The sequence below is a fragment of the Stenella coeruleoalba genome, assembly GCF_951394435.1.
Source record: "Stenella coeruleoalba genome assembly, chromosome: 2".
Lineage (NCBI taxonomy): Eukaryota > Metazoa > Chordata > Mammalia > Artiodactyla > Delphinidae > Stenella > Stenella coeruleoalba.
In genome coordinates, this window is record NC_137147.1 from 142,306,315 (window position 1) to 142,332,006 (window position 25,692).

At 39.0% G+C, this 25,692-nt stretch overlaps 1 protein-coding gene across 3 annotated transcripts in view; it reads left to right on the plus strand.

The window, feature by feature from the left end:
* Positions 1–25,692, plus strand: part of SPG21 (SPG21 abhydrolase domain containing, maspardin) — an 80,444-nt gene that overhangs the window by 6,008 nt on the left and 48,744 nt on the right. For all 3 annotated transcript variants that reach the window (XM_079912781.1, XM_079912782.1, XM_079912780.1), the window contains exons 3-7: positions 1,060–1,221; positions 20,195–20,275; positions 21,165–21,310; positions 23,291–23,399; positions 24,078–24,185. In XM_079912781.1, coding sequence (XP_079768907.1) covers positions 1,060–1,221; positions 20,195–20,275; positions 21,165–21,310; positions 23,291–23,399; positions 24,078–24,185 — 606 coding nt within the window. The remainder of the gene's footprint in view (positions 1–1,059; positions 1,222–20,194; positions 20,276–21,164; positions 21,311–23,290; positions 23,400–24,077; positions 24,186–25,692) is intronic.

Below are 25,692 nucleotides of genomic sequence, written 5' to 3' on the forward strand. Positions count from 1 at the left end.
CCCACAGCACTGCCAGTTAGGAGCTCTCAGAAAATAGAACCTTGAACTTTTTAATGTAAAAAGGATAAGTGTTGATTTGCATTGGCAAAAGTTCAAGCAGTTAATGTACTTTTCCAAATACCAAAAAGTCAGCCAAAGAGAACAGAAATTAAACTATCATGCAGTGCATACTGTAGCTAACACTCTTGACACTGTTGAACACTCAGTATCTGCCAAACTCTGTGCTAAACACCTGATTTGTCTCGGCTCATGTAATGCTCATCTGTTTCCCTTTTTGGGTCAAGAACCACTAAATCAGGAAGGTTTCTGATGACCTTCCTCCTTCTTACCCCCTTTTCCTCCAAAAGCCAGTTTTTCCCTGAGCCCATTCCCCACACTGACTGAATGGTTTGAAACATTCTCTGGGGACAGTGATGCCTATACCTGCCTCGTCCCTCCTCTCTAGCAGAGGTCTCCCCTTCAGAGTCTTGGTCTAGAGCAGGCTCCTGAAGCATCTCTTTGAGAGGTCCCATCTCTACCCAGTTTCTCCCTGGAGGCTGGAGTCGTTTCTTCCCCTCACTTCCCCTGGTCACACACTGACCCTGCTGATCCCAGCCCGCCCTCTGGGCCAGCACCCAAGGATGACTCTGCAAATTGTCCTCCTCCTATGTGCACACACGCATGCGCACATGCACGCGTGTGCGTGCACGCACGTGCGCGCGCGCACACACACACAGAGGCAGAAGTATGGGGAAGAAATCAGATGCCATGTACAGAGTTTACTGTTTAATGGTAAATGATAAATTTCATATAATCATGGCTGGGGAGGAAAATTCAAAACTGATAGAGAAAACAGCTCTTGGGAGAAGTATAAAGCAGTTCCATGGACTATGTCAGCACTGAAGAGGGAAGTGGAGACAGCCGTTCTTTATATGTGCTAGTCTGGTGTGATCCCCTCATTAGCTTGTAACAACCAAGGCAGTAATATTAAAATTGTCAGTGAAACTATAGTGCTGAAATAACTATATAAAACCCAATCCATGAGGTTTTTCATTTTGTTTCTTATAATTTTCCCTCCAGATTATTGTGGATGATGACGACAGTAAGATCTGGTCGCTCTACGATGCAGGCCCCAGAAATATCAGGTGTCCTCTCATATTTCTCCCTCCCGTCAGCGGAACTGCTGATGTATTTTTCCGGCAGATTTTGGCTTTGACTGGATGGGGTTACCGGGTTATAGCTGTAAGTATTATTGATTCAGGATTGAAATTAAGTCCACATTTTCTGGTTTTCTGTGTGTGTGTGTGCATGTGCGCTTCTGTTTCTGATTAACTGTAGTAATAGGCGTGTTTTTTATTGAGGTAAGATACTGTTTTCCTTTGTTAAAATGTGAAAGGGAGTTTTTTGAAGGAAGGTGGTGTGGTTCACCAACATACAGAGGCTCAGAGGGGACAAACCTCTATTGGAAGCCTTCTTTACCCTCAGCTTGAACATGCATTTTCTGAATAAGTCTGACCAGCAGGAAGCATTGTCCTTGTTTATAGTTAAGGAGACTGAGGTCCGGACCGTTTTAGTGATCACCGAGGGTCACACAGCCAGTAGGCCATGGAGGGAGAGCCCAGCTCAGTCTTCTGACCCCATTCACCCTCCCCTTTTATTACATCACTGCTTCGGGGGCAGCAGAGGGATCAGCTGACATCCAGGGGACTGAAAGCTTGCTTTAATGTGAGTCTTTGATAGGTGAGGTGAGGCTCATTAATTAGCTCATATCCTTCGCATTTGGTTTTTTGTTTCTAATCTTTATCACTGAGTTCGGTCCAAATCTAGTTTCGCATTGATCATTCTCTAAGCTTCTTCTCTGGGAGGTGGGCGTAGGTAGGAAGGCACTGTTTGTTTTTTTGTTTTTGTTTTGGCCACACGGCGTGGCAGCGAGATCTTAGTTCCCTGACCAGGGATTGAACCCATGCCCCGTGCAGTAGAAGCACAGAGTCCTAACCACTGCACTGCCAGGGAATTCCCAGGAAGGCACTGTTGCTCACAGTGGAGTGTTTGGTGTGCCTCGATCGGATCAGGACAATGGATGTTGGTTTCCTAACTTCCCCTGGAAGGAGAGGCTCTGGCTTTGGAGCCAGCAGTTGTTTTTGGGACCTGGAATGTTAACATGTAAACATTACTCCCCTTGGAAGTACTGCTGTTAGTATACATTTTATTTACTGCCTAGAAGAGAGAAAACGTGGACCAGATCTCTTCTCTTGGTTGATAACTGAAAATTCCAATGGGGTTACCACTAATTGGGGTCATAAAAGACAAATCCAATTCCTCTTCATCCAGGCAGCCCTTCTCTTTCTTGAAAAAACTAGTTATTATCGGTGGCCTACTGCCTTCCGCCCCCAGGTCTTTTCTTCTCCAGCTAAATTTCTCCAGATTCTTTAACCATTCCTCGTATTGTGTGTTTGAATCCCTGCAACATAATCCTCCCTTGTTCTGGGTTTTCAGTAATCCCTCTCAGTGGACAGCATTGCAGGAGAGCAGAGTGGTAACCGCCCTCATTCCAGTCCACTGCAGCCTAAGTCGTGACACTTTCTGTCCTTGTGGTCCCTGTTGATCAGCCAGGGAGGGGGAACCTGAGCAGCCCCTGGGTGTCTGTCTCACTTTAGAGTGCTGTCCAAAGCGAACAGTGTGGTTATCACTCTAAACTGACAGGGCACATAGCCTTGCCTTCTGGCTGGATGTTTCTTCTTGCTTCTTGATGTAGGCTTTTGCTATTTCTTAGCTAGATAATGAATCAAGAAAAAGGCCAGCAATGTCTTCAAAATTACTTTGTCCTTCTTAGGATTTGATCAGAATGCCCAACCCCAGGAGGTTCTGAAATTTACTAGGTATTTGTTAAATACCTAGCAGTTAAAATGCATGGATCCTCTTTTCATTTACATATTTATTGAGATAATTATAGGTTCACATGCAGTAAGAAATACTAGAGAGATATCCCTTATATACTTTGCCCAGTTTCTCCCAATAGTAACATTTTATAAAACTGTAGTAGGATATCACAACCAAGACATTGATGTTAATGTAATCCACCAGCCTTGTTCAGATTTCCCAGTTTTACTCGTACTCAGTTGTGTGTGTGTGTATCAAGTCATATACAGTTTTATTACCTGTCTAGGGCACAGATTTTTTAAATTTAATTTTTATTTTATATTATAGTTGATTTACAATGTTGTGTTAGTTTCAGGTGTACAGCAAAGTGATTCAGTTATACATATACATATATCCATTCTTTTTCAGATGGTTTTCCCATATAGATTATTAGAGAATATTGAGTAGAGTTTCCTGAGCTATACAGTAGGTTCTTGTTGATTATTTTATATATAGTAACACTACTATATATATATTTTAATCCCAAACTTCTAATTCATCCCTCCCCCTACCATTGCCCTTTGGTAACAGTAAGTTTGTTTTCGAAGTCTGTGAGTCTGTTTCTGTTTTAAGTTCATTTGTATCTTTTTTTTTTTTTTTTTTTTGCGATGCGTGGGCCTCCCACTGTTGTGGCCTCTCCCGTTGCGGAGCACAGGCTCCGGACGCGCAGGCTCAGCAGCCATGGCTCACGGGCCTAGCTGCTCCACGGCATGTGGGATCTTCCCGGACTGGGGCACGAACCCGTATCCCCTGCATTGGCAGGCGGACTCTCAACCACTGCGCCACCAGGGAAGCCCCTGTATCATTTTTTTAACTTCCACATATAAATGTTATCCTATGATATTTGTCTTTCTGTGTCTGACTTAACTTCACTTAGTATGATAATCTCTAGATCCATCCATGGTGCTGCAAATGGCATTATTTCATTCATTTTTATGGCTGAGTAATATTCCATTGTATATATGTACCACATCTTCTTTATCCATTCCTCTCGATGGACATTTAGGTTGCTTCCATGTCTTGGCTGTTGTGAACAGTGCTGCACTGAACATTGGAGTGCATGTATCGTTTTGAATTATGATTTTTTCTGGATATATGCCCGGGAGTGAGATTGCTGGATAAAATGGTAGTTCTTAGGTTTTTTTTTTGTTTTTTTTTTTTTGCGGTACGCAGGCCTCTCAGTGTTGTGGCCTCTCCCGTTATGGAGCGCAGGCTCCGGACGCGCAGGCTCAACGGCCATGGCTCACAGGCCCAGCCGCTCTGCGGCATGTGGGATCTTCCCGTACTGGGGCACGAACCCATGTCCCCTGCATCGGCAGGCGGACTCTCAACCACTGTGCCACCAGGGAAGCCTGGTAGTTCTTAGTTTTTTAAGGAACCTCCATACTGTTCTCCACAGTAGTTGTACCAATTTAGATTCCCACCAACAGTGTAGGAGAGTTCTCTTTTCTCCACACCCTCTTTAGCATTTATTGTTTGTAGACTTTTTGATGATGGCCATTCTGACTCATGTGAGGTGATACCTCATTGTAGTTTTGATTTGCATTTCTCTAATAATTAGCAGTGTTGAGCATCTTTTCATGTGCTTTTTGGCTATCTGTATGTCTTCTTTGGAGAAATGTCTACTCAGGTCTTCTGCCCATTTTTCAATCAGGTTGTTTGTTTTTTGATATTGAGCTGCATGAGCTGTTTGTATATTTTGGAGATTAATCCCTTGTCAGTTGCTTCGTTTGCAAATATTTTCTCCCATCCTGTGGATTGTCTTTTCATTTTGTTTATGGTTTCCTTTGCTGTGCAAAAGCTTTTAAGGTTAATTAGGTCCCATTTGTTTATTTTTATTTTCATTACTCTAGATGGTGGATCCAAAAAGATATTGCTGTGATTTATGTCAGAGTGTTCTGCCTATGTTTTCCTCTGAGAGTTTTACAGTATCCAGTCTTCATTTAGGTCTTTGATCTATTTTGAGTTTATTTTTGTGTATGGTATTAGAGAATGTTCTAGTTTCATTCTTTTACGTGTAGCTGTCCAGTTTTCCCAGCACCATTTCTCCATTGTATATTCTTGTCTCCTTTGTCATAGATTAATTGACTGTAGGCACGTGGGTTTATTTCTGGGCTTTCTATCCTGTTCCACTAATCTATATTTCTGTTTTTGTGCCAGTACCATACTGTTTTGATTACTGTAGCTTTGTAGTATAGTCCGAAATCAGGGAGACCGGATCCTCCAGCTCCATTTTTCTTTCTCAGGATTGCTTTGGCTATTCGGGTCTTTTGTGTTTCCATACAGATTTTTAAATTTTTTGTTCTAGTTCTGTGAAACATGCCATTGGTAATTTAATAGGGATTGCATTGAATCTGTAGATTGCCTAGAGTAGTATAGTCATTTTGACAATATTGATTCTTCCAATCCAAGAACACAGTCTATCTTTCAATTTGTTTGTGTCACCTTCAGTTTCTTTCATCAGCATCTTATAGTTTTCAGAGTATAGGCCTTTTCCCTCCTTAGGCAGGTTTATTCCTAGATATTTTATTCTTTTTGATGCATTGGTAAATGGGATTGTTTCTTTAATTTCTCTTTCTGATCTTTCATTGTTAATGTATAGAAATGCAACAGATTTCTGTGTATTAATTTTGTATCCTGCAACTTTTCCGAATTCATTGATGAGCTCTAGTAGTTTTATGATAGCATCTTTAGGATTTTCTCTGAATACTATCGCATCATCTGCAAACAGTGACAGTTTTACTTCTTTTCCAATTTGGATTCCTTTTATTTCTTTTACTTCTCTAATTCCCGTGGCTAGGAATTCCAAAACTATGTTGAAAAAAGTGGCAAGAGTGGACATCCTCATCTTGTTTCTGATCCTAGAGAAAATGCTTTCAGCTTTTCACCGTTGAGTCTGATGTTGGTGTGGGTTTGTCATATATGGCCTTTATTATGTTGAGGTAGGTTCTATGCCTACTTTCTGGAGAGTTTTTATAATAAATGGGTGTTGAGTTTTGTCAAGAGCTTTTTCTGCATCTATTAGATGATCATATGGTTTTTCTTCTTCAGTTTGTTAATGTGGTGTATCACACTGATTGATTTGTGGATATTGAAAAATCCTTGCATCCCACTTGATCATGGTGTATTATCCTTTTAATGTATTGTTGGATTCAGTTTGCTATTATTTTTTTGAGGACTTTTGCATCTATGTTAATCAGTGATATTGGTTTCTTTCTATTTTTGTGGTATCTTTGTCTGGTTTTGGTATCAGGGTGATGATGGACTCATAGAATGAGTTTGGGAGTGTTCCTTTCTCTGCAGTTTTTTGGAATAGTTTCAGAAGGATAGGTGTTAACTCTTGTCTAAATGCTTGATAGAATTCCCCTGTGAAGCCATCTGGTCCTGGACTTTTGTTTGTTGGAAGTTGTTGTTTTTTTTTAACATCTTTATTGGGGTATAATTGCTTTACAATGGTGTGTTAGTTTCTGCTTTATAACAAAGTGAATCAGTTATACATATACATATGTTCCCATATCTCTTCCCTCTTGCATTTCCCTCCCTCCCACCCTCCCTATCCCACCACTCCAGGCGGTCACAAATCACCAAGCTGATATCCCTGTGCCATGCGGCTGCTTCCCACTAGCTATCTACCTTACGTTTGGTAGTGTATATATGTCCATGCCTCTCTCTCGCTTTATCACAGCTCACCCTTCCCCCTCCCCATATCTTCAAGTCCGTTCTCCAGTAGGTCTGTGTCTTTCTTCCTGTCTTATCCCTAGGCTCTTCATGACATTTTTTTTTTCTTAAATTCCATATATATGTGTTAGCATACGGTATTTGTCTTTCTCTTTCTGACTTACTTCACTCTGTATGACAGACTCTAGGTCTATCCACCTCATTACAAATAGCTCAATTTCGTTTCTTTTTATGGCTGAGTAATATTCCATTGTATATATGTGCCACATCTTCTTTATCCATTCATCTGATGATGGGCACTTAGGTTGTTTCCATCTCCGGGCTATTGTAAATAGAGCTGCAATGAACATTTTGGTACATGACTCTTTTTTTTTTTTTTTTACTTAAAAGTTTAATCATATCAGGTTATTTTCCCTGTTGACAAATTTCATAACAGAAACAATTTGCATTTATTGACTTTCAATAGCCCTAGGTACAATGAAAGTATTGTGTTTAATGTTGATGTCTCTAAAGACAGGTCTGTATTAATTAAGACCACAAGCTTAAGCTAGCTCTAATACCAAATATTAATTCAATATTAAATATTTCCCAGATCACACGAACCTGAAATGTATTCTAGTGAGCTTCTTTTATATTTCTGAGAATGTATATAAGCACTCAATTTCTTTTAAGCAAATTAAATACAGCTCATTTACAAGTTAATTTTTTTTTTTTATATATATACATATGTTCCCATATCTCTTCCCGCTTGCGTCTCCCTCCCTCCAACCCTCCCTATCCCACCCCTCCAGGCGGTCACAAAGCACCGAGCTGATCTCCCTGTGCTATGCGGCTGCTTCCCACTAGCTATCTACCTTACGTTTGGTAGTGTATATATGTCCATGCCTCTCTCTCGCTTTATCACAGCTCACCCTTCCCCCTCCCCATATCTTCAAGTCCGTTCTCCAGTAGGTCTGTGTCTTTCTTCCTGTCTTATCCCTAGGCTCTTCATGACATTTTTTTTCTTAAATTCCATATATATGTGTTAGCATACGGTATTTGTCTTTCTGTTTCTGACTTACTTCACTCTGTATGACAGACTCTAGGTCTATCCACCTCATTACAAATAGCTCAATTTCGTTTCTTTTTATGGCTGAGTAATATTCCATTGTATATATGTGCCACATCTTCTTTATCCATTCATCCGATGATGGGCACTTAGGTTGTTTCCATCTCCGGGCTATTGTAAATAGAGCTGCAATGAACATTTTGGTACATGACTCTTTTTTTTTTTTTTTTACTTAAAAGTTTAATCATATCAGGTTATTTTCCCTGTTGACAAATTTCATAACAGAAACAATATGCATTTATTGACTTTCAATAGCCCTAGGTACAATGAAAGTATTGTGCTTAATGTTGATGTCTCTAAAGACAGGTCTGTATTAATTAAGACCACAAGCTTAAGCTAGCTCTAATACCAAATATTAATTCAATATTAAATATTTCCCAGATCACACGAACCTGAAATGTATTCTAGTGAGCTTCTTTTATATTTCTGAGAATGTATATAAGCACTCAATTTCTTTTAAGCAAATTAAATACAGCTCATTTACAAGTTAATTTTGTTTTTTATATATATACATATGTTCCCATATCTCTTCCCGCTTGCGTCTCCCTCCCTCCCACCCTCCCTATCCCACCCCTCCAGGCGGTCACAAAGCACCGAGCTGATCTCCCTGTGCTATGCGGCTGCTTCCCACTAGCTATCTACCTTACGTTTGGTAGTGTATATATGTCCATGCCTCTCTCTCGCTTTGTCACTGTTTACCCTTCTCCCGCCCCATAGCCTCAAGTCCATTCTCTAGTAAGTCTGTGTCTTTATTCCTGTTTCACCCCTAGGTTTTTCATGACATTTTTTTTTCTTAAATTCCATATATATGTGTTAGCATATGGTATTTGTCTCTCTCTTTCTGACTTACTTCACTCTGTATGACAGACTCTAGGTCTATCCACCTCATTACAAATAGCTCAATTTCGTTTCTTTTTATGGCTGAGTAATATTCCATTGTATATATGTGCCACATCTTCTTTATCCATTCATCCGATGATGGACACTTAGGTTGTTTCCATCTTTGGGCTATTGTAAATAGAGCTGCAATGAACATTTTGGTACATGACTGTTTTTGAATTATGGTTTTCTCAGGGTATATGCCCAGTAGTAGGATTGCTGGGTCATATGGTAGTTCTATTTGCAGTTTTTTAAGGAACCTCCATACTGTTCTCCACAGTGGCTGTATCAATTTACATTCCCACCAACAGTGTAAGAGGGTTCCCTTTTCTCCACACCCTCTCCAGCATTTATTGTTTCTAGATTTTTTGATGATGGCCATTCTGACTGGTGTGAGATATCTCATTGTAGTTTTCATTTGCATTTCTCTAATGATTAGTGATGTTGAGCATTCTTTCATGTGTTTGTTGGCAGTCTGTATATCTTCTTTGGAGAAATGTCTATTTAGGTCTTTTGCCCATTTTTGGATTGGGTTGTTTGTTTTTTTGTTATTAAGCTGCATGAGCTGCTTATAAATTTTGGAGATTAATCCTTTGTCAGTTGCTTCATTTGCAAATATTTTCTCCCATTCTGAGGGTTGTCTTTTGGTCTTCTTTATGGTTTCCTTTGCTGTGCAAAAGCTTTGAAGTTTCATTAGGTCCCATTTGTTTACTTTTGTTTTTATTTCCATTTCTCTAGGAGGTGGGTCAAAAAGGACCTTGCTGTGATTTATGTCATAGAGTGTCCTGCCTATGTTTTCCTCTAAGAGTTTGATAGTTTCTGGCCTTACATTTAGGTCTTTAATCCATTTTGAGCTTATTTTTGTGTATGGTGTTAGGGAATGATCTAATCTCATACTTTTACATGTACCTGTCCAGTTTTCCCAGCACCACTTATTGAATAGGCTGTCCTTTCTCCACTGTACATTCCTGCCTCCTTTGTGAAAGATAAGGTGACCATATGTGCATGGGTTTATCTCTGGGCTTTCTATCCTGTTCCATTGATCTATATTTCTGTTTTTGTACCAGTACCATACTGTCTTGATTACTGTAGCTTTGTAGTATAGTCTGAAGTCAGGGAGCCTGATTCCTCCAGCTCCGTTTTTCGTTCTCAAGATTGCTTTGGCTATTCGGGGTCTTTTGTGTTTCCATACAAAGTGTGAAATTTTTTGTTGTAGTTCTGTGAAAAATGCCAGTGGTAGTTTGATAGGGATTGCATTGAATCTATAGATTGCTTTGGGTAGTAGAGTCATGTTCACAATGTTGATTCTTCCAATCCAAGAACATGGTATATCTCGCCATCTATTTGTATCATCTTTAATTTCTTTCATCAGTGTCTTATAATTTTCTGCATACAGGTCTTTTGTCTCCTTAGGTAGGTTTATTCGTAGATATTTTATTCTTTTTTTAAAATGGTAAATGGGAGTGTTTTCTTGATTTCACTTTCAGATTTTTCATCCTTAGTGTATAGGAATGCCAGAGATTTCTGTGCATTAATTTTGTATCCTGCTACTTCACCAAATTCATTGATTAGCTCTAGTAGTTTTCTGGTAGCATCTTTAGGATTCTCTATGTATAGTATCATGTCATCTGCAAACAGTGACAGCTTTACTTCTTCTTTTCCGATTTGGATTCCTTTTATTTCCTTTTCTTCTCTGATTGCTGTGGCTAAAACTTCCAAAACTATGTTGAATAAGAGTGGTGAGAGTGGGCAACCTTGTCTTGTTCCTGATCTTAGTGGAAATGCTTTCAGTTTTTCACCATTGAGGACGATGTTGGCTGTGGGTTTGTCATATATGGCCTTTATTATGTTGAGGAAAGTTCCCTCTATGCCTACTTTCTGCAGGGTTTTTATCATAAATGGGTGTTGAATTTTGTCAAAAGCTTTCTCTGCATCTATTGAGATGATCATATGGTTTTTCTCCTTCAATTTGTTAATATGGTGTGTCACGTTGATTGATTTGCATATATTGAAGAATCCTTGCATTCCTGGAATAAACCCCACTTGATCATGGTGTATGATCCTTTTAATGTGCTGTTGGATTCTGTTTGCTAGTATTTTGTTGAGGATTTTTGCATCTATGTTCATCAGTGATATTGGCCTGTAGTTTTCTTTCTTTGTGACATCCTTGTCTGGTTTTGGTATCAAGGTGATGGTGGCCTCGTAGAATGAGTTTGGGAATGTTCCTCCCTCTGCTATATTTTGGAAGAGTTTGAGAAGGATAGGTGATAGCTCTTCTCTAAATGTTTGATAGAATTCGCCTGTGAAGCCATCTGGTCCTGGGCTTTTGCTTGTTGGAAGATTCTTAATCACAGTTTCAATTTCAGTGCTTGTGTTTGTTCTGTTCATATTTTCTATTTCTTCCTGATTCAGTCTTGGCAAGTTGTGCCTTTCTAAGAATGTGTCCATTTCTTCCAGGTTGTCCATTTTATTGGCATAGAGTTGCTTGTAGTAATCTCTCATGATCTTTTGTATTTCTGCAGTGTCAGTTGTTACTTCTCCTTTTTCATTTCTAATTCTATTGATTTGAGTCTTCTCCCTTTTTTTCTTGATGAGTCTGGCTAATGGTTTATCAATTTTGTTTATCCTTTCAAAGAACCAGCTTTTAGTTTTATTGATCTTTGCTATCGTTTCCGTCATTTCTTTTTCATTTATTTCTGATCTGATTTTTATGATTTCTTTCCTTCTGCTAACTTCGGGGTTTTTTTTGTTCTTCTTTCTCTAATTGCTTTAGGTGCAAGGTTAGGTTGTTTATTCGAGATGTTTCCTGTTTCTTGAGGTAGGATTGTACTGCTATAAACTTCCCTCTTAGAACTGCTTTTGCTGCATCCCATAGATTTTGAGTTGTGTCTCCATTGTCATTTGTTTCTAGGTATTTTTTGATTTCCTCTTTGATTTCTTCAGTGATCACTTCGTTATTAAGTAGTGTGTTGTTTAGCCTCCATGTGTTTGTATTTTTTACAGATCTTTTCCTGTAATTGATATCTAGTCTCATAGCGTTGTGGTTGGAAAAGATACTTGATACAATTTCAATTTTCTTAAATTTACCAAGGCTTGATTTGTGACCCAAGATATGATCTATTCTGGAGAATGTTCCATGAGCACTTGAGAAAAATGTGTATTCTGTTGTTTTGGGATGGAATGTCCTATAAATATCAATTAACTCCATCTCGTTTAATGTATCATTTAAAGCTTGTGTTTCCTTATTTATTTTCATTTTGGATGATCTGTCCATTGGTGAAAGTGGGGTGTTAAAGTCCCCTACTATGAATGTGTTACTGTCGATTTCCCCTTTTATGGCTCTCAGTATTTGCCTTATGTATTGAGGAGCTCCTATGTTGGGTGCATAAATATTTACAATTGTTATATCTTCTTCTTGGATCGATCCCTTGATCATTATGTAGTGTCCTTCTTTGTCTCTTCTAATAGTCTTTGTTTTAAAGTCTATTTTGTCTGATATGAGAATTGCTACTCCAGCTTTCTTTTGGTTTCCATTTGCATGAAATACCTTTTTCCATCCCCTTACTTTCAGTCTGTATGTGTCTCTAGGTCTGAACTGGGTCTCTTGTAGACAGCAAATATATGCATCTTGTTTTTGTATCCATTCAGCCAATCTGTGTCTTTTGGTGGGAGCATTTAGTCCATTTACATTTAAGGTAATTATCGATATGTGTGTTCCCATTCCCATTTTCTTAATTGTTTTGGGTTCGTTATTGTAGGTCTTTTCCTTCTTTTGTGTTTCTTGCCTAGAGAAGTTCCTTTAGCAGTTGTTGTAGAGCTGGTTTGGTGGTGCTGAACTCTCTCAGCTTTTGCTTGTCTGTAAAGGTTTTAATTTCTCCATCAGATCTGAATGAGATTCTTGCTGGGTAGAGTAATCTTGGTTGCAGGTTTTTCTCCTTCAACTCTTTCTATATGTCATGCCACTCCCTTCTGGCTTGCAGAGTTTCTGCTGAAAGATCAGCTGTTAACCTTATGGGGATTCCCTTGTATGTTATTTGTTTTTCCCTTGCTGCTTTTAATATGTTTTCTTTGTATTTAATTTTTGACAGTTTGATTAATATGTGTCTTGGCGTATTTCTCCTTGGATTTATCCTGTATGGGACTCTCTGTGCTTCCTGGACTTGATTAACTATTTCCTTTCCCATATTAGGGAAGTTTTCAACTATAATCTCTTCAAATATTTTCTCAGTCCCTTTCTTTTTCTCTTCTTCTTCTGGAACCCCTATAATTCGAATGTTGGTGCGTTTAATGTTGCCCCAGACGTCTCTGAGACTGTCCTCAGTTCTTTTCATTCTTTTTTCTTTATTCTGCTCTGCAGTAGTTATTTCCACTATTTTATCTTCCAGGTCACTTATCCGTTCTTCTGCCTCAGTTATTCTGCTATTGATCCCATCTAGAGTATTTTTCATTTCATTTATTGTGTTGTTCATCATTGTTTGTTTCATCTTTAGTTCTTCTAGGTCCTTGTTAACTGATTCTTGCATTTTGTCTATTCTATTTCCAAGATTTTGGATCATCTTTACTATCATTATTCTGAATTCTTTTTCAGGTAGACTGCCTATTTCCTCTTCATTTGTTAGGTCTGGTGGGTTTTTATCTTGCTCCTTCATCTGCTGTGTGTTTTTCTGTCTTTTCATTTTGCTTATCTTACTGTGTTTGGGGTCTCCTTTTTGCAGGCTGAAGGTTCGTAGTTCCTGTTGTTTTTGGTGTCTGTCCCCAGTGGCTAAGGTTGGTTCAGTGGGTTGTGTAGGCTTCCTGGTGGAGGGTACTAGTGCCTGTGTTCTGGTGGATGAGGCTGGATCTTGACTTTCTGGTGGGCAGGTCCACGTCTGGTGGTGTGTTTTGAGGTGTCTGTAGACTTATGATTTGGGCAGCCTCTCTGCTAATGTGTGGGGTTGTGTTCCTGTCTTGCTAGTTGTTTGGCATAGGATGTCCAGCACTGTAGCTTGCTGGTCGTTGAGTGAAGCTGGGTGCTGGCGTTGAGATGGAGATCTCTCGGAGATTTTTGCTGTTTGATATTATGTGCAGCTGGGAGGCCTCTTGTGGACCAGTGTCCTGAAGTTGGCTCTCCCACCTCAGAGGCTCAGCACTGACTCCTGGCTGCAGCACCAAGAGCCTTTCATCCACAGGGCTCCTTAATTTGGGATGATTTGTTGTCTATTCATGTATTCCACAGATGCAGGGTACATCAAGTTGATTGTGGAGCTTTAATCCGCTGCTTCTGAGGCTGCTGGGAGAGATTTCCCTTTCTCTTCTTTGTTCTCACAGCTCCCAGGGGCTCAGCTTTGGATTTGGCCCCGCCTGTGCGTGTAGGTCGCCGGAGGGCGTCTGTTCTTTGCTCAGACAGGACGGGGTTAAAGGAGCCGCTGATTCGGAGGCTCTGGCTCACTCAGGCCGGGGGGGGGAGGGTCACGGAGTGTGGGGCGGGCCTGCGGCGGCAGAGGCCGGCATGACGTTGCTAGCCTGAGGTGTGCCATGCGTTCTCCCGGGGGAGTTGTCCCTGGATCCCGGGACCCTGGCAGTGGCGGGCTGCACAGGCTTCCCAGAAGGGGGTGTGGACACTGACCTGCATTCGCACACAGGCTTCTTGGTGGCGGCGCAGCGGCCTTAGCGCCTCATGTCTGTCTCTGGGCTCCGCACTTTTAGCCGCGGCTCGCGCCCGTCTCTGGAGCTCTCTTAAGCAGCGTTCTTAATCCCCTCTCCTCGTGCACCAGGAAACAAAGAGGGAAGAAAAAGTCTCCTGCCTCTTCGGCAGGTCCAGACTTTTCCCCGGACTCCCTCCTGGCTAGCCGCGGTGCACTAACTCCCTGCAGGCTGTGTTCACGCCACCAACCTCAGTCCTTTCCCGGCGCTCCGATCCTCTGCGCTGGAATCTCTCCGCTTTGCCCTCTGCACCCCTGTTACTGTGCTCTCCTCCGCGGCTCCCAAGCTCCCCCACTCCGCCACCCAAAGTCTCCGCCCGTGAAGGGGCCTCCCAGTGTGTGGACACCTTTCCTCCTTCACAGCTCTCCCGCTGGTGCAGGACCCGTCCCTATCCCTTTGTCTCTGTTTATTTTTTTCTTTTGCCCTAACCACATACGTGGGGGCTTCCTTGCCTTTTGGGAGGTCTGAGGTCTTCTGCCAGCATTCAGTAGGTGCTCCGTGGGAGTTGTTCCACGCGTAGATGTATTTCTGGTGTATCTGTGGGGAGGAAGGTGATCTCCGCGTCTTACTCTTCCGCCATCTTCCCGGAAGTCGCATGACTCTTTTTGAATTATGGTTTTCTCAGGGTATATGCCCAGTAGTGGGATTGCTGGGTCATATGGTAGTTCTATTTTTAGTTTTTTAAGGAACCTCCATACTGTTCTCCATAGTGGCTGTACCAATTCACATTCCCACCAGCAATGCAGAAGTGTTCCCTTTTCTCCACACCCTCTCCAGCATTTATTGTTTCTAGATTTTTTGATGATGGCCATTCTGACTGGTGTGAGATGATATCTCATTGTAGTTTTGATTTGCATTTCCCTAATGATTAATGATGTTGAGCATTCTTTCATGTGTTTGTTGGCAGTCTGTATATCTTCTTTGGAGAAATGTCTATTTAGGTCTTTTGCCCATTGTTGGATTGGGTTGTTTGTTTTTTTGTTATTGAGCTGCATGAGCTGCTTGTAAATTTTGGAAATTAATCCTTTGTCACTTGCTTCATTTGCAAATATTTTCTCCCATTCTGAGGGTTGTCTTTTGGTCTTCTTTATGGTTTCCTTTGCTGTGCAAATCTTTGAAGTTTCATTAGGTCCCATTTGTTTATTTTTGTTTTTATTTCGATTTCTCTAGGAGGTGGGTCAAAAAGGATCTTGCTGTGATTTATGTCATAGAGTGTTCTGCCTATGTTTTCCTCTAAGAGTTTGATAATTTCTGGCCTTACATTTAGGTCTTTAATCCCTTTTGAGCTTATTTTTGTGTATGGTGTTAGGGAGTGATCTAATCTCATACTTTTACATGTACCTGTCCAGTTTTCCCAGCACGCCTTATTGAAGAGGCTGTCCTTTTTCCACTGTACGTTCCTGCCTCCTTTATCAAAGATAAGGTGACCATATGTGCGTGGGTTTATCTCTGGTCTTTCTATCCTGTTCCGTTGATCTATCTTTCTGTTTTTGTGCCAGTACCATACTGTCTTGATTACTGTAGCTTTGTAGTATAGTCTGAAGTCAGGGAGCCTGATTCCTCCAGCTCTGTTTTTTGTTCTCAAGATTGCTTTGGCTATTCGGGGTCTTTTGTGTTTCCATACAAATTGTGAAATTTTTTGTTGTAGTTTTGTGAAAATGCCAGTGGTAGTTTGATAGGGATTGCATTGAATCTGCAGATTGCTTTGTGTAGTAGAGTCATTTTCACAATGTTGATTCTTCCAATCCAAGAACATGGTATATTTCTCCCTCTATTTGTATCATCTTTAATTTGTTGGAAGTTTTTAAATCACTGTTTCAATTTCAGTACTTGTGATAGGTCTGTTCTTATTTTCTATTTCTTCCTGGTTCAGTCTTGGAAGATTGTACCTTTCTAAGAATTTGTCCACTTCTTCTAGGTTGTCCGTTTTATTGGCATATAGTTGCTTGTAGTAGTGTGTTATTATCCTTAGTATTTCTGTGGTGTCCATTGTAACTTCTTTTTCATTGCTAATTTTATTGATTTGAGCCCTCTCCCTTTTTTTCTTGATGAGTCTGGCTAAAGGTTTATCAAGTTTGTTTATCCTTTCAAAGAACCAGCTTTTAGTTTCATTGATCTTTCCTATTGTTTTCTTCATCTCTATTTCATTTATTTCTGCTCTGATTTTTATGATTTCTTTCCTTCTACTAACTTTGGGTTTTGTTTGTTTTTCATTCTCTAATTGCTTTAGGTGTAAGGTTAGGTTGTTTGAGATTTTTCTTGATTCCTGAGGTCAGATTATATTGCTGTGAACTTCCCTCATAGAACTGCTTTTGCTGCATCCCATCAGTTTTGGATTATCGTGTTTTCATTTTCTTTTGTCTCTAGATATTTTTTGATTTCCTCTTTGATATTTTCAGCAATCCATTGGTTGTTTAGTAACATATTGTTTAGCTTCCATGTGTTTGTGTTTTTCAGGTTTTTTTTCTTGTAGTTGATTTCTAATCTCATAGCATTGTGGTTGGAGAAGATGCTTGATATGATTTTAGTTTTCTTAAATTTACCAAGGCTTGCTTTGTGGCCCAGCATGTAATCTGTCCTGGAGAATGGGACATATGCACTTGAGAAGAATGTATATTCTGCTTTCAGATGGAATGTTCTATAAATATCAATTAAGTTCATTTGCTCTAATGTGTCATTTAAGCCTTGTGTTTCCTTATTTGATTTTCTGTCTGGATGTTCTGTCCACTGATGTAAGTGGGGTGTTAAAGTCCCCTACTATGAATGTGTTACTGTTAATTTCTCCTTTTATGGCTGTTAGCATTTGCCTATATATTGAGGTGCTCCTATCTTGGGTGCATATACATTTACAATTGTTATATCTTTTTCTTGGATTGATCCCTTGATCATTATGCAGTGTCCTTCTTTGTCTCTTGTAACAGTCTTTATTTTAAAGTCTGTTTTGTCTGATATGAGAATTGCTACTCCAGCTTTCTTTTAATTTCCATTTGCATGGAATACCTTTTTCCATCCCCTCACTTTCAGTCTGTATGTGTCCCTATGTCTGAAGTGGGTCTCTTGTAGACAGCATATATATGGGTGTTGCTTTTGTATCCATTCAGCCAGTCTGTGTCTTTTGGTGGGAGCATTTAATCCATTTACATTTAAGGTAATTATCGATATGTATGCTCTTATTGCTGTTTTGTTAATTGTTTTGGATTTGTTTTTGTAGGTCTTTTTTCTTCCCTTCCTCTTTTGTTCTCTTCTCTTGTGATTTGATGACTATCTTTAGTGTTTTGTTTGGATTGCTGCTGCTTTTTTGTGTGTGTATCTATTGTAGATTTTTGGTTTGCAGTTACCATGAGGTTTTGTTATAGTAGTCTATATATACAAGATTGTTTTAAGTGCTGGTCTCCTAATTTCAAATGCATTTCTAACATCCTGTATTTGTACTCTCTTCTCACGATTGCTGGTGTTATCTATCTATCTGTTTGTTTATTTATTTATTTATTTTGGCTGTGCTGGGTCTTAGTTGCAGCACACGGGATCTTTGTTGCAGCATGTGAGATCTTTTAGTTGCGGCATGCAGACTTCTTAGTTGCAGCATGTGGACTCTTAGTTGTGGCATGCTTAGTTGTGACATGCATGTGGGATCTAGTTCCCCCACTAAGGATCGAACCCGGGCCTCCTGCATTGGTAGCACAGAGCCTTACCCACTGGACCACCAGGGAAGTCCCATGATTGCTGGTTTTCATATCATATTTGTGTGTGGATGATTTCCTACCTTTACTGTATGTTTGCCTTTACTGGTGAACTTTCCCGTTTGTAATTTTCTTGCCTTTCTTTTCCATCTAGAGAAGTTCCTTTAGCATTTGTTGTAAAGCAGATTTGGTGGTGCTGAATTCTCTTAGCTTTTGCTTGTCCATAAAGCTTTTCATTTCTCCGTTGAATCTGAGTGGGAGTCTTGCTGGGTAGAGTATTCTGGGTTGCATCACTTTAAATATATTGTGCGACTCCCTTCTGGTCTGCAGAGTTTCTGCTGTAAAATCAGCTGATAACCATATGGGGAGTCCTTGTATATGATTTGTTGCTTTTAATATTTTGTCTTTAATTTTTATAAATTTGATTAATACATTTCTTGGTGTGTTCCTCCTTGGGTTTATCCTATATGGAACTCTCTGGATTTGAGTGTTTCCTTTCCCATGTTAGGGAAGTTTTTGGCTATTATCTCTGCAAATATTTTTTCAGGCCCTTTCTCTCCCTCTTCTTCTGGGACCCCTATAATGTGAATGTTGGTGTGTTTAATGTTGTCCCAGAGGTCTCTCAGACTGTCCTCATTTCTTTTCATTCTTTTGTCTTTATTCTGTTCTGCAGCAGTGATTTCCACCAACCTGTCTTACAACTCACTTATTCGTTCTTTTATCTCATTTATTCTGCTATCAATTCCTTCTATTCTATTTTTCATTTCAGTTGTATTGTTCATCTCTGTTTGTTTGTTCTTTAAAGCTTCTAGCTCTTTCTTAAACATTTCTTGCATCTTCTCGATCTGTGCCTCATTCTTTTACCAAGATCTTAGATCATCTTTACTATCATTACTCTGAATTCTTTTTCAGGTAGCTTGCCTATCTCCACTTCACTTAGTTGTTCTTCTGGGGTTTTGTCTTGTTCTTTCATCTGGAACATATTTCTCTGCATCTCATTTTGTCTAATTTTCTGTGTTTGTGGTCTCTGTTCCTCAGGTGTCTCGTTACGGCTTCTTTGTCTTTGGGTATAGAATATCTTTTTTGGTAGGCTCAAGTTTTTTTTGTCAGCAGTTAGTTGTGATTTTGGTGTTTTCATAAGAGGAGGTGAGCTCAAGTCCTTCTCCACCATCTTGTCTCCAGTTTTTTTTTTTCCCTTTGTGCTTCCAGTCTCACTTGCTCATAGAGTCCTGCATGCAGAGGCCTTCCACCTGGTACTTCAAGCCAGAGTTTCTAGTGTGAAATGGCTGTGCTTGACACCTCAGCTCTGCTACACTCCGTAAGGCACAGACATTTTTAAATTAAAGGATTCATAAAAATGTCATCTCCTTTCTTTTAGGCTGTCATCTGACTCAAATTCTCAAATTTGCAGCTAGGAGAGTCTGTTCTCCATCCTGCTTCAGAAAAGTGGAATCCTATCCACAAGTGGAATTTTAGTAGTAAAAGTAACATATTACATCATATCTGAAATTATCCCATAATTTACATGGCAGTATCTATCCCAGTGATATGTCAATGGCAAAATGAATCTAAGTGCTTAAAACAGCAAGCCTTTAAGATGGGTTTTACACATATTAAAGAGAGGGGAACTCTTAGGTGACAAGCCTGAGCCTCCTAGAAAGGAATTAATGACTTGTGTTTCTTTTTCTTCATTATTGTCAACATTAATAGGCTACTTAGGGTCAAGCATCTGAAATTTTTGGTCACAAACAAAAGTACTACAAGAAATCAGTTAGAATGACTAAGTCATTAAAAGTAGAGGAACAATTTTATTGAATACTGCCTTAAAGAAATGCTACCAAAAAGAGAGGAAACTCTCCTTAGAACAGATTTTATTTCTAGTTCTCCTGAGCCATAATTCAGAACGAAATTGGTTTAAAGGGGAAAAAGAATTTCTTCATTTGAATGGGTTCTGCTCTGTTCATCCTTGAACCTCAGAGTTTCTTAGCTATTTGGAAAGGAAATTGATGTGACTTAAAATTGTGTACATAATATCACTAAAGTGTGCTTTTTTTATTTTTATTTTTTAAGTTGTTCTATTAGATAAAATGTGAATTTTGAAGTTTAGGATAAGATGAGAGCTTATTTTCCACATATTTTGAATGAGGAGCAGAGATTAAGCAAATGAGAAATGCTATTATGAAAGTCCTGAATTTTTCATATATATATGAGTTGTATTTTACCTCTGCAGTTTTTAAAATAAATTTTAAATTTATTGTTATTATTCTAGTTGCAGTATCCAGTTTATTGGGACCATCTTGAATTCTGTGATGGATTCAGAAAACTTTTAGACCATTTACAGTTGGATAAAGTGAGTCCCTTGAAACTAATTACTCACATGTGATTTTAATGCAACATTTATTGATACATTGTTAAGTCTGGTGTTGTCTTTTATTTTTTAATAACAGCTCTTTTGAGATAGAATTCACATACTGTACAGTTTACCCTTTTAAAGTGTAGAATTCACCGTTTTTTAATATATTCACAGTATGTACAACCATCACCACAGTCAATTTCTGAACATTTTTCCACCCCTAAAAGAAACCCCATACTTAGCAGTCACTCCCCACCCTTCCTCCCTGGAGCCCTGTTTCTATGGATTTGCCTATTTTGGATATTTTATGTAAATGGAATGATGTAATCTGTGGTCTTTTGTGACTGGCTTTTTTCACTTAGCATAACACTTTCAGGGTTCATCAGTATTGCAGATTATATCACTATTTCATTCCTTTTTATTGTCAAATAATATCCCATTGTATGGATATAACACATTTTATTTATCCATTCATCATTTGGTTTGTTTCCATTGGTTAGGTATTATGAGTAATGTTGCTATGAACATTCTTATACAAGTTTTTGTGTAGACAGATGTTTTCAGTTCTCTTGGGTACGTGTCTAGGAGTGGAATTACCGAATCATAGTTTTCTGAAACAGAAATGACAAAGTAGTTTAATTTTCTAATGTAATCTATGAATAATATTTTTTAACTTGTGTAATTTATATGCACAGTTGTATTTCTTCTTGACAGGGTGTAGACATTGCATTTAAATACAGTATTTTCTAAACTTCTAACTGCTGTAAATATTTCAGTCTAATGACTGGTGATGACATTGTATTCTGTGGTTGGTGATAATTAAAACAATTTTTTTTGATACTTCAAGATCATTGTTTTTAGGATCCTTGTGTTTGTTTCCAATTAGGTTCATCTCTTTGGGGCTTCTTTGGGAGGCTTTTTGGCCCAGAAGTTTGCTGAATACACTCACAAATCTCCCAGAGTCCATTCTCTCATCCTCTGCAATTCCTTCAGTGACACTTCTATCTTTAACCAAACATGGACTGCAAACAGGTAAGAATGTAAACATTCAACCAACATTTTTTTATTTTCAGTGGAATTTTGAAAATGTTGGCTTTTGGTTTTTCAATGCATTAGGGAGGGAGAGGCCATCTATACTTGTGTCTTTTGAAACCACCCTGGCTTTTAAAATTAGAAACAATCACCTTTGGAAAAGAAAAGAATTGAAAGAGTTCTAAATTCAGTTGTTTCCACTACTCTAAATCATTGTCTAGCTTTATTTACTATATGTTCACATGCCTTTACAGTTTAGTGCATATGTAACTGATACTGTGTTCTGCTTGCTCCACTTAGTATTTTGTGTACACAGTCCTGTTGTAGTTTTTTAAGGCCTTTGGCTTCTCCCAATTTTTCATCATGTTCTACTGTAAATCTTTGTATAAATTACTTTTGTTCCTTCCCTTTCTGAGTTATTTTCTTGAGACATGTTCCCCAAAAGGGAGAGATTAGAGCATTTAGTCTGTCAGCAGATGTTCTGCACATCTTGACACTTTTACAACGTTAGTCTGCTTTTTAGAAAGATGGAAATGGTGGAATGCTTTGTGGGGCAACTAGTGGGGTACCTGTTTCCTCTGAGCCATCCCTTTATTGATTTTATCATTTTAATTAACTTGATAGATGTCTAATGGTACCTTAAAGCTGACTTCATGATATTTCTTTCATTGCTAGCAAGGCTAGGCTCTACCGCAGAAAGCAACCTAGTAACTAAACCTACCTGTGTGATCAGATTGGTTTTCATATAATGTTCTAGGTAAACATTGTTTTCATGGTTTTCACATCTACTCAACATTCACTCTGATTTTTAAAATATTTCTCCTGATATTTTCTCAGTTGTTTACTCAGCATTCGTGCAGCAATTTCTTGTATACATCAGACACAGATACTTCATGTCCAGATAATGCACTAAGTCATTGATTATTTTTGATGATTTTTCATGTTTTAATTGTCAGAAGCCAAGACTTCCCCCACTTCGTTTGTGCTCTTGCCTATCAGCTACTTTTTATCAAATGTCTGAGTGCTTACCGTGTGCCACACAGAGGCTGCAGGGGCAAACAGAGCCAAGAGGATGCGCCCTCTACAGAGCACACCTAGGCAGCATCACCTTTAGAAGATAAGGAGCTGTGGGGTAGAGAACTTAGAAAGATCACTGAAGGTGACTGGAAGATGGCTGTCTGGTCCTTGTGAGGGAAGCCCACTGGGAATATGCATCAGAAGGTGGTCTGCACATGTTTTGTGGTTTTTTGTTTTGTTTTGTTTTGTTTTTCGGCTGCGGCCTGTGGGATCTTAGTTCCCCAACCAGGGATCGAACCCATGTGCCCTGCATTGGAAGCATGGAGTCTTAACCATTGGACCACCAGGGAAGTCCCTGGTCTACACCTTTTATAAGTCATTTTCAGCATAGGGTAGAGAAATTCATGTTTACCCTGTATAATGGCTCTCAGTGTAATTAGTGGAGTAAATACTAATGACAGATCACATATAGAAACACATAAAGACTGAATTGCCTTGAATTAGCCCAATTGAACCCAGTAGTAGCAATAGGAGGTATAATAACTCTGATTTTCCTATTTTGAAATCTATCTTTAATCAAAAGGTGATATAAACCTCAAGGCTGATATGTTAAGTGTACAGTTTACCGCAAATAGGTTAGCCATTGGAATAAGACCAAATAGAAAATAAAATCTTGGAATCATCAGAATGTCTACCTCTGTAAAGGCATTTTTGAAATATTGCTTATAATTATTCCAAATCCCCAAAAGTTGGATCATATTAAACCATAACTCGGAGCTTGAGAAAATGTATACAAAAACTAGGTGCTTCAAAACTAGCTCTTTAAAGGGAAGGGACTAGGTTTTTTTAAATCTCTAGGTCCCAAGTACCTAGCTAATACGAAGCTTCAGTGTTGAATGAATATTTGCCATTTATGTGTAGTCTTGGAAATTTAAATTATCAGGTTTTTTTTTTTTTTAACAGCTTTTGGCTGATGCCGTCATTTATGCTCAAAAAAATCGTTCTTGGAAACTTTTCATCTGGCCCAGTGGACCCTATGATGGCTGATGCCATTGATTTCATGGTGGACAGGGTAAGGATCATGGCCTTGGGGTGGGGACACCTTGTACTTGGAATTTTCATGTCTGCTTGGTTCCTGAAGAAATACCTGTCTCACTGTGTACCAGAGGTATTTGTTAAGCGTTCTTCCATATTAACTTTACTACATCCAGACAGATATTCCTGCTGCTGAGTAATTCATCAGAATCACTTGGGGGAGCTTTTAAAAATACAGATTCTAAGGCCTCACACCAGACCATTGAACTAGAATCCCTGGCCGAGGGCACTGGGAATCTGTGTTTTTACCTCACCCCTCCTCTTCCACCTCCCCAGGTAAGTGTGATGGAGCAGGTCTGTGGACTTGCATTTAGGGACTACTGGGATAGACGTTTTTCTTTGGAGGCCTCTACTTAAATGTCTCCCTGTCCTCTTGGAGCTGCTGGAATTGGCTTGGCGCCCACAGGCACCTGGTGGAAGCGTCGGCTCAGGCTGAGGGCTGTGGAAGGCCAGGTGCCCAGAATAGAAAAATGTCACCACTTGCAAGGCCCAGTTATGGTCTCAAATACACTGTGTTTCCTCAGTGGTGACCATACTGGCCCCACCACACATAATACCACCTTTCTAAGCACAGACATTATCTGTGGATTTAATGTAAATGTACAAAACAAAATTAATTTTTTAAAAATTCACCTTTGTTTGTTTCTTTCTGCAGCTGGAAAGTTTGGGGCAGAGTGAACTGGCTTCAAGACTTACCCTGAATTGTCAAAATTCTTATGTGGAACCTCATAAAATTCGGGACATCCCTGTAACCATCATGGACGTAAGTTTTCTTTTAAGTAAAATAGATGCTTTGCCTTTTCTATATGTATATGTCAAGATCCACCTTGTAATTATTTTATGATTTTTCAGTGTGCCTCTTCAAATACTGCCTTGGATTTTCTTTATTTTTACCCCCCAGCTTTTTCAAATCCAAAATAATCTTTTATTGCTTATCCTGTATTTTTCCTGGCAGGAATAACACCATTGAAATCAAAGTAAATTTAAACAAACATGGTAGTCCTGACCCATTTTGGTTTGCTTTGCTATTCTCATCAACAGATATTGCTCTTTAGCCGAAATTACAAATCTGGGCAGTAAAGTGAAGGTGCCTCGTGAGTGCAGAGAATCAAGAATTCCATAAAGTCTAACACAAAAACTTGCTTCTTATATATTTTTTAATTGTAGTGAAATATACATAACAAAATTCACCATTTAAATCACTTTTAAGTGTACAGAGCAGTGACATTAAATACATTTACAGTGTGGTCCAACTGCCACTGTTATCTATCTCCAGAACTTTCCATCATCCCAAACTGAAACTCTGTACCCATTAAACAATAATTCCCCATTCTCCCCCCAATCCCTACTACTAACCTTTATCTTACTTCTTTTCTCTATGACTTTGCCTATTCTAGATACCTCATACAAGTGGAATCATATAATTATCTTTTTGTATCTGGCTTGTTTCACTTACTTAGCATAATGTTTTCAAGGTTCATCCATGTTACAGTATCAATCATTCCCTTTTAAGGTTGAATTATACTCCATTGTACGTATATACCACCTTTTGTTTATCTTCTCATCTACTGACACATTTGAGTTGTTTCCACCTTTTGGCTATTGTGAACATTGGTGTACAAATACCCATTTGAGTTCCTGCTTTCAATCCTTTTGGGTAGTGCATACCTAGAAGTAGAATTGCTGAAATGTTTGGTAATTCTATATTTAACTTTTTGAGGAACTGCCTTATTGTCTTCCACAGGGGCTGTGCCATTTTACATTCCCACTAGCAATGCATAAGGTTTCCAGTTTCTCCATATCCTCTCCAGCACTTGTTATTTTCTGTTTTTCTTGGTAGTAGTAGCCACCCTAATGGATGTGAAGTGGTATCTCACTGTGGCTTTGACTTTTTATTTTAATCACATAACTGTTCTGTCTCATAATGGATTTATTCCTAAGTGCAAGTAACATGGTATGTTTAAGAACTGATTTTTATCAGGAAATTATCCATTACAAACATGTACAAGAACTTATCATTCTCCACTATAATTCCAACATTTACCATGACACAGAGCAGGCTTTTCAGTACTCTCAGTGAAATATATGGTCCTCACAGGGCATTTGCTCTGCCTGCCCTTTCAAAGTTATGTTCACAACTTAGGTACATAGTCACTTAAAACTGTCTACAAGTTTTAGCAAGGTGGAGATGCACCTATTTTTATTTTCATGGGTTCTTTTGTTTCTTTTAAATTACTTTGAATAATTTTTTGCACGTGCATAAACATAAA